General features: G+C 47.8%; 2 protein-coding genes across 3 annotated transcripts in view; one reads left to right on the top strand and one right to left on the bottom strand.

The window, feature by feature from the left end:
- Nabp2 (nucleic acid binding protein 2) overlaps positions 1 to 1,455 on the bottom strand; it is a 15,324-nt gene extending 13,869 nt beyond the window's left edge. Inside the window, exons 1-4 of the mRNA XM_013018355.1 lie at positions 1,359 to 1,455; positions 862 to 963; positions 278 to 416; positions 119 to 190 (exon numbers count right to left, since the gene is read on the bottom strand). Coding sequence (XP_012873809.1) covers positions 119 to 190; positions 278 to 416; positions 862 to 940 — 290 coding nt within the window. The 5' untranslated portion in view covers positions 941 to 963; positions 1,359 to 1,455. The remainder of the gene's footprint in view (positions 1 to 118; positions 191 to 277; positions 417 to 861; positions 964 to 1,358) is intronic.
- A 1,894-nt stretch (positions 1,456 to 3,349) lies between these two features.
- Rnf41 (ring finger protein 41, E3 ubiquitin protein ligase) overlaps positions 3,350 to 8,997 on the top strand; it is a 25,213-nt gene continuing 19,565 nt past the window's right edge. Inside the window, exons 1-2 of one of the 2 annotated variants that reach the window (XM_013022977.1) lie at positions 3,350 to 3,489; positions 7,773 to 7,956. The gene's annotated coding sequence lies outside the window, so the exon portion shown is untranslated. Of the gene's footprint in view, positions 3,490 to 4,100; positions 4,127 to 7,772; positions 7,957 to 8,997 lie in introns of those variants that run through there. The other variant, XM_013022985.1, reaches the window with a different exon arrangement.

Here is an 8,997-nt window from a genome sequence, read left to right as displayed (position 1 = left end):
TTTCTTTTTGCTTATGTGGTGCTGGGGAATCGAACCCAGGGCCTCAGGCATGCAAGGCAAGCGCTCTACCACTGAGCCACCTTCCCAGCCCCTGATCTCCATTCCTAAGAGCACTTACTCTCCAATCTTCTGCAGATCACCCCCACGGCCAGTGTACAGTGTGAGGCAACCTTTGAACACTGATGCGTACCTGTGGGGTTAAAAAAAAAAAAGGCAAGACTGAGTCTTAAGAAGATTTTTAAGGACTTTTAACCCCATCTTTCTATAGGTGCCTTACCCTTTGGTGAGCCGGATAATGTCCCCAGGCTGGATCAGATTGCCCACATCATCCCAAACAGAGATATTGATGCTGCCTGTTTTGTCTGCTACTTTGCAAGTTCGAACTTCGTGCCCGTCCTTTGTCTTAGTCACTCGACCTGACGAGAAGAGAGAAATGGGAGAAGATGGTCATGGGAATAGGGTGATGATGGCTATAGGGATGAGATCTAGATTTGATTGAGGTAGTCCATGTACAAAGAGAGCAGAGCCCAAATTCCAGTGTGTGTGTGAGTGTGGGGATGGGGGAGCCCGAAGGGGGGGTGGGGGGAGGGTCAACAGTGGAGGGGCCAGCACCATGGAGAGGTCCCTGAGTGGAAAAAGGCCCACGTGGGCCCTAGAAGACTGAGTGTGGCCAGCGTGCTATCTATTCTCTCCACTGCAATTCTCTCTGTCGTAGTCTAAGAGAGAGGAGTGAACTGTGTCTTTGGGCGCGCCCTGCCATCCTTGGAACAAGAAAGCAGAAATTCTCCCCTGCCACCTTCAGCCCTCACCGTTCCCTGCATCGCATCCCACCGCCCGCACCCGCTGCGCCAGCATAGCCACCTGTCTCCAGCACAATGAAGATAAGGTTCAGATTCTTGAGCCCGGGCTTGATATCCTTCACGAAGGTCTCCGTCGTCATGCTGCCCAAGACTTGGCTCCCTTCTGGAAAGGGGAACAGGAGAAGGAAGACTTAAGGCTTGGAGCCTTTGCCCGCCCATGCTCCATTTCCCAAGGCCTGCCTATTCACTATACCTGGGTTGGGATCAGGTTGTCTCCAACCCTGGAACCCTTCTAGAAGGTTAGAAGCGAACTTCTCTGGGGGCCTCGAATTTTTAGATCCGAACTTGGGGGCTTCTGGATAAGATGTTTGGGGGTTCGGAGGCCCTCTACCGGGATGCTTTCAGTCCCCTGCACCGGGGTAGGCGACAGAGATGAGCGTAGGAAAACTGGTGCAGAGCCACGGCATGCAATTTTACTCGCCAAACCTTCCTGAACCCTCATCCGGACAACCCGGGACTCGGTACATCCCCTTCCCCCATTCAGCGACCACCACCCACCCAGCCAGCAGGTCGGACTCTGCACGCCGCCGAGCCGCCCGCAGGGGGAGCCACAGGTCCTGCTGCCACCGGATGCTGCCCGCTGGAGCGCGGGAGTACGGACATTTCCGGAAGTTTTTCTCGGACTGAGCCCCACTGTCCAATCAGCACTGCCCTGAGCCCCACCGCCTGCACCCACCCAGCCAATCCGGGTTCTGCGATTCACGCGCTGCGACGGGGGCGGATTTCAGGTATTAAAGGAACCTGGGAGATCTCGCTTAGCTCCGTAGGAGGATGAACCACCAGGGGGCGCCTAAAGGAACATTTTCCCTTTATTTGGCTTGAATATATATGTGGGCGCTATTTTCTTTTTTCTTAACAAGCAGTGACACAATGGAGGGAAGAGATTTAAAGGCTTGGGAATTCAGCGGAAATAAAGTTTGAATCCCAGCCAGAGCCTCACTTCATTCGATAAATCTTAACTGTGTAAGTCTACCTTACAGATGGGGGGGGGAAGGAAGTCATGTAAAAAGCAGTGCCCAGGATATGATAGCCACTTATTAGTGGCTACTAATAAGTAGCCTACTGCTCCAATCCTCATCTCTATTTCTGATTTGAGGTCTTCATCACTAATTCACTAACCAGTCAGGGAGGCTTTTTGGGACAAGTGGCATTCACACCAGAGTCAGACAGTAGGGCAGACTCACCTCCCTTTTGAAAGAAATGGAAACCAAGACATAAAGAACAAGCGTCGGGGCTGGAAGGTGGCTCAATTATAGAGTGTTTGCCTCGCATACATGAGGCCCTGGGTTTGATTCTTCAGTACCACATAAACAGAAAAAGCCGGAAGTGGCGCTGTAGCTCAAGTGGTAGAGCGCTAGCCTTGAGCTGAAGAGCTGAGGGACAGCGCCCAGACCCAGAGTTCAAGAGCCACAATCGAAAAAAAAAAAGCGTCTCATTAATTCGCAAGCCACTTGTTCCTACTGCTTTTTATCTCATTAGATCTGAGTTCCGAGCCTGATCTTCAGTTCTCTTTGGGACCTGTCAGATTAACAAAAGGTAGTGTGGTTGGAGGTATGGTTCAAGTGGTAGAGTGCTTGGTTAGCAAGGGTCCTGAGTTCAAACCCCAGTGCCACACACAAGCACAACTATTGTGTATAAACCAATTAAGTGAAGACACACTAATGTAGATTATCATTTGCTTAGCGAATATCCAAAATGAACACTACTGAATACCAGATTAATCTTAAGAAGTTTTGTAATTGTAATGTCTTAGCTTGGTTAATTAATCCCTTACCTTATTATAGAGCTCTTTAGGCTCCACCATGACTTTCCTCGGAACCCTGCTGCTCTCCCGCCCAACCACGGTGCTGCAACCTAAGGAAAACAACTCAAAACCTAAGAGGAAAGATGTTTCTTCTCTTTCCTTAGTGGTTCCAGGGCACTCTATGAGTGTTTAGAGAGCCCACGTGGGTAAGGCAGGAGAGTGGCTGGGCAGAGGCGGATAACCCGTTCGACACCCTAGATGAAAGCTCTGCGGTGAGACACTCCTCCACTCCCCGCCCCACGGCCGCCTAGTTAACTGGCAGTATCCATTCCCATGACTGTGAGTCACAGGGTTGGGAGGCCCCGAGATGCTGACCACGGCTTTGGAGAGGCCGGGAAGACGGCGAGTCACATTACAGGCCAACTGCCCAGCGAGCTCGACCCGCTCCTCAAGGACACAAGACCTGCGCGGCCCTTCCAAACCAAGTGTCGCTGTGCCAAGCTATTCAAACCCAGGTTGGCCCGGGCCTTTCACGCTGGGAAAGAACATAGAGACATCCCATCCAATGGCTATAAAGTGCTGGATGGGACCATAAGAACTTCCGGTCTAAAGGGGGAGGCCTGGCTAGCCTCTGAGCTTCCTCATTGGCTGTTCGTTGCTTCCCAGTCCTGTCCAGGTTAAACAAAGAGGCGGGGCCTAGTGACGAATTTCCGCCGGGTTGCGTAGCAGCAGTGGGCGGGGAGAAGGATCCGTCAGGAACAGCGACGAGTGGTCCGAACCTTCTTCCCCCGTCCTTCCCTTTCCCTTTCCTCTCACAGGAAAGGCTGAGACCCGGTACCGGGGCCATCCGGTGGCCGCCGCTGCCTCAGCTCCAGCCAGGCCTGGGTACGTAGAGTCCAGGCCGGGCCCTGGGCGCGGGCGCGTACTGCGTCGGCGCGAGCTTCTACTTAAAAGAGGGTGTGGGAGAGGAGGGAGCGAGGTCCCACGGGGAGGGGGGCCGGGGTTCTGCATGCTGGGGGTCCCGAGTAGGCATGGAATAGGGGGAGGCGGTGCTGGGGAGGAGTTGGGAGGGGAGAAGGGGGCTCTGGGGGCTGGGTTGTTGAGAAAGGTCCACTGGAGTCGGAGCTGACGTGCGGGAGGGGCCTTGGGCTGGTCACCCGATCCCGAGCAGCACACCCCGGGGGGAACAACGTGGTGTTTAACCGGGCAATGATTGACGGGCTTGGGGACGACCAGAGGAACGTGCCCGGGGCCCACCTCTGCAAGCACGGCGGAACCTAAACCTCCGCCTTCAAAAGAGCCAGAGCTTGGCTCCTCTCCCATGCCTTGTCTTTTGGCAGCCTTGTCTTCCTCTTTCATTCCTTCCTCGCTCTTTTTTTTCCCCCTCCCACCCCCACCTCCGTGAAGGAATCTCACATTCCTCACATCCTTGGCCTTGGTTCGCAGCTTCACACATCCCAAAAGCCTGCCCCATCAAATGCAGAGAGATTGGGGAGTGTGGAGAAGGGGAGCAGAAAAAAGGGTGAGAAACCCCTTTAAGACATCTTCCTCTTTAAGAAATGGACTTTGTTTCCCCTATTAGCAAATGCAGCTGTTAGAGAGGCCGCTGTTTTTGGAGACATCTCTGTGACAGTCTCATCTCTTGTAGGGTGGTTTTAGAGTCTGACCAGAAGGCAAGAGACAGATGGTGCTTATGGCTGCTAGTCTTTCCCTAGGAAAGAGTGGGGTGGACGAGTGGTATGGAATGTTGGGAGTGCAAGTGTAATTACCCTATGTGCCCCATCAACCTTGAGGCTAGGCTTGGCTTCCAGGAGAGTATGTGAATATGTATACTCCCATGTGCACACACATACTGGGACTTGAACTCAGGGCCTGAACACTATTCATTAGCTCTTTCATTCAAGACCGGTATTATTATCACTTGAGCTATCTATCTCACATAAGCTATCATTTCTGGCTTTTTTATGGTTAGTTGGAAGGGCTGGGAAGGTGGCTCAGTGGTAGAGTGCTTGCCTTGCACAGCATGAGGCCCTGAGTTTGAGTCTTCAGCACCATACAAGCAGAGAAAGCCGGAAGTGGCACTGTGGCTCAAGTGGTAGAACTCTAGCCTTAAGTTAAAGCAGCTCAGGGACAATGCCCAGGTCCTGAGTTTAAACTCCAGGACTGGCAAAAAAAAAAAAAAGTCTCATGGACTCTTTTGTTTGAACCATGCACCATCCTGAGATCTTAGCCTCCTGAGTAGCAAGGATTATAGGAATGAACCACCAGAACAGTGCAAGTTCCTGGTAATTGAAAAGAAGCAACATTTCCTCTGGCCCTCATTATGAATTTATTTTGCCATTTTGTTACAAATGCCTTAACTGAGATTAGCCCTGTTAAGTACAGTTTGACATTTATTATCTCATTCGATTTGTAGGACAATATATAAAATAGATACAGGCCAGTATCAGTTTCTGTTTGACAGTTGGAGAAAGTGAAAACCACAGAAAGGTTCCATGGATTGTCTAAAGTTGTCTAATTGGATAGAATGTGCTAAGAGAGCTATTCAATTACATATCAGAAAAACTAGTCTTTTCCTCACCAGTATATGTCTATTGATAGTTTATGTCTATTGATAGTTTAAAGGTTTTGTTAGAATTACAGATTACACATAATTACAAAGACATTAAAAAAAAAGCTAGGCTAGGAATGTGGCTGAGTGGTACAATGTTCATGCTGTACAGTGGTACAGCATGAATGAAGCCCTGGGTTCCATTCCTCAGAACCACAAAAACAGAAAAAGCTGGAAGTGGCGCTGTGGGTCAGTGTGGCTTAGAGCTAGGATTAGAATCCAAAGTCTTCTCACTCCGGGCTCTTCATTCAGTTGGAAGAACCCTGAAGTAGGATTGGTTTTCTCAGTGTGGGGAGCTATTTGCTGAGTATGGAATTTATCACTAGGACATTGAGCATAGCCAACAGCACTGGTTCCTGGAAGCATTTCTTGAGGTGCAGGTGCACGTGCCAGAGTGTTGGGCAATAGGGTGTTGTCCAAATGATGGAAGCATTATATTTCTCTATTATGAGTGGAAAAGGAAGAAATAGTGGCAAGAAACATAGTCTCCTGCCTACCACTGGACCACATGGAAGAGAAATATTACTATTGGCTTTGTGCCTGTATCTCACTAAGTGGCTTAAAATATATGCTGAATGGCTGGACAATAGTGGCTCACATCTGTAATCCTAGATACTCAGGAGACTGAGATTTGAGGCTCATGGCTTGAAGCCATCCCAGGCAGCAAAGTTTGTAAGACTTTTATCTCTAATTAACCAGCAAAAATCTGTGAGTATGGGCTGGGAAGGCTCAGTGATAGAGTGCTTGTCTTGCATGCATGAGGCATATATAAGCAGAAAAAGCCGGAAGTGGTAGAGCTCAAGTGGTAGAGCACTAGCCTTGAGCTGAAGAGCTGAGGGACAGTGCCCAGGCCCACGGTTCAGGCCGTATGACCAGCAAAAAAAAAAAAAAAAAAAAATCTGGAAGTGGAACTTAATTTCAAATGATAGAACACCAGCCTTGAGTAAGAGAGCTGAAGAATAATACCTAGGTGTTGAGTTGAAGCCCAGAAATGCTGAGCATATTGTGGTTAATGAGCATGGACCAGACTGAGAAGAGAAAATGGACTTTGTGTTTTTTTTTTTTTCCTTTTCCTTCAGTCCTGGGGCTTGAACTCAGGCCCTGGACACGATCCCTGAGCTTCTTTTGCTCAAGGCTAACATGCTACCACTTGAGCCACAGTGCCACTTCCAACTTCTTCTGTTTATGTGGTACTGAGGAATGGAACCCAGGGCTTCATTGTATGCTAGGCAAGTACTCCACCACTAAGCCACATTCCTAGCCTAGTTTTTTTTTTTTATGTCTTTGTAATTATGTGTAAAAATCATCACTATCCTATTTTATTCTAATAAAGCCTTTAAACTATCAATAGACACATACTGGTGAGGAAAGGACTATAGATCTCTTAGCACATTCTATCAAAAGTCTTGTCTTCCTCTTTGAGGAATGAGTCTCATCAGCTTAGTCTTACTGCTTTTCAGTTGCATACTTAAAAACAATTTTTTTTTTTTGGTCGGTTGTGGGGCCTGAACTCTAGGCCTGGGAACTGTCCCTCAGCTCTTCAGTTCAAGGCTAGCGCTCTGCCACTTGAGCACAGCACCACTTCTGGCTTTTCCTGCTTATGTGGTGCTGAGGAATCAAACCCAGGGCCTTATGCATGCAAGGCAAGCACTCTACCACTGAGCCAACTTCCCAGCCAAAAACAATTTATTTATTGCTTTTTTTTTTTTGGTAGGTCATGGGCCTGGGTGCTGTCCCTCAGCCCTTCTGCTCAAAGCTAGTGCTCTACCACTTGAGCCACAGCACCACCCCTGATTTTCTGGTGGTTAATTGGAGAGAAGAGTCTTATGGATTTTTCTGCCCTGGCTGGCTTTGGACTGTAATCCTCAGATCTCAGCCTCCTAAATAACTAGGATTACAGGCCCAGAGCAACCAGTGCTCGGCACTTCTTTTTTTTTTTTTGCCCAACCTAATCTCAGAAGTATTTCCTGCTTTACTCAAAGCTAGTATGCTACCACTGAGCCACAGTTCTACCTCTGGCTTTTTTCCTTTTTTTAAATTTAATTAATTTATTTTTTTTGGGGGGGGTTCGGTCATGGGGCCTGAACTCTGGGCCTGGACGCTGTCCCTCAGCTCTTCAGCTCAAGGCTAGCACTCTTAACACTTGAGCCACAATGCCACTTCTGGCTTTTTTTCTTTTTGCTTATGTGGCACTGGGGAATTGAACCCAGGGCCTCATGCATGCAAGGCAAGTGCTCTACTACTGAGCCACCTTTCCAGCCCCTAATTTAAAATTTTATCTTTGAGCAGCTTTCCTGTGTCTTTGTGTCCTTTTCTTCCCTCTTCTCAGCTATATTTGAATCTACTGGGCCATATGCTTCCACTAGATTCTTTAGTCAGTTCTGTCCCTTTCCTGGGTAGTCCTGTATGCTTCACACAGGAACCTTCAGTCCTTAAAGGAGATAGCACATTCTCCTCAACCTGTCACCCACTCACCAGATCCAAGTCTGTCCAGTCTCACCACCAAGTAGAGAGGAGTTCCCTGACTCACCTTTCTCTTCCTTCTTCCTATTTATAGAGTGCTCCCGATTGTGACATCACATCCATCCCTTGGCGATGGAACTTGTCACTAGGAAGGAAGATTCAGTCGGTGATTAGCCAACAAGATGGGTTTCTTGGAGTATCTCCTGAGTGGCACTGAGTGGAGGCATCAGGGGGTTGGAACCTTGTAAACAGGGAACCTACCCCCCACCATTTGGAAGGTAAAGAGCTTTGGTTTGGAACCCCATTCCATGCTTCACCTCTTTTTTTCTGCCAGGGGCCTTCTGTCCTAGAAAACCTGATTTCTAAAACACCTTTGGAGGGGTTTTATTGTTGTTAAATATAAAGTTCTGTTACTGATGAGCCATTGTAGTAAAGCACCCTTTTGAAATGTGCATTGGCTTACTCGAAGACCCAAGTGCCAGAACTGAAAACAGAAGACCTGTGATTGGTTCAAATGATGCAGAAAGCTTTCTGATGTTAACCTATACTACCCTGCTTATTGAGTATTTATGTCTCACACTAATTATCTTATTTGTTGGTGGTACTGGCATTTAAACTCAGGTTCTGGCAATTGCTAAGCAGGTGTTATGCCACTTAAGCCATGCCCCCTCCTACTCACCAATTGCTTAATAAGTTTCATGTCTTTCGTGTGTTTTTTATCTTGTGTATATATGTACATATATATATATATTTTTTTAATTATTTTTATTTTTCTAGTCATGGGGTTTGAACTCTGGGCCTGGGTGCTTTCCCTGAGTTCTTCAGCTCAAGGTGAGCACTCTACCACTTGAACCACAGCGCCACTTTCAGTTTTCTGGTGGTTAATTGGAGATTAGAGTCTCATGGGGGCTGGCTTTGACTCACGATCCTCAGATCTCAGTGTCCTGAGTAGCTGGGATTACAGGCATGAGCCACTGGTGCCTGGCTTATATCCTGTGTATTTTACTAGGCTTATGCACCTTAATTTGAGGATAAGAATTGTGTTTGCTCTTTCCCCTGTATTTCTTTCTTCCTTCCTTTCTTTTCTTTCTTTCTTTCTTCCTTCCTCCCTGCCTTTCTTTCTTTCCTTCTTTCTTCTCTTCCTTCTTTCTTTCTTCCCTTCTTTCTTCCCTTCTTTCTTCCTTCTTTCTTCCTTTCTCCTTCCTTCCTTCCTTCCTTTCTTTCTTTCTTCCTTCCTTCCTTCCTTTCTTTCTTTCTTTCTTTCTTTCTTTCTTTCTTTCTTTCTTTCTTTCTTTCTTTCTTTCTTTCTTTCTTTCTTT

This window comes from Dipodomys ordii, unplaced genomic scaffold (genome assembly GCF_000151885.1).
Source record: "Dipodomys ordii isolate 6190 unplaced genomic scaffold, Dord_2.0 Scaffold3, whole genome shotgun sequence".
In the NCBI taxonomy this organism is placed as follows: domain Eukaryota; kingdom Metazoa; phylum Chordata; class Mammalia; order Rodentia; family Heteromyidae; genus Dipodomys; species Dipodomys ordii.
The sequence above is the reverse complement of the archived record's forward strand: the minus strand, read 5'-3'. Positions and strand labels throughout refer to the sequence as shown.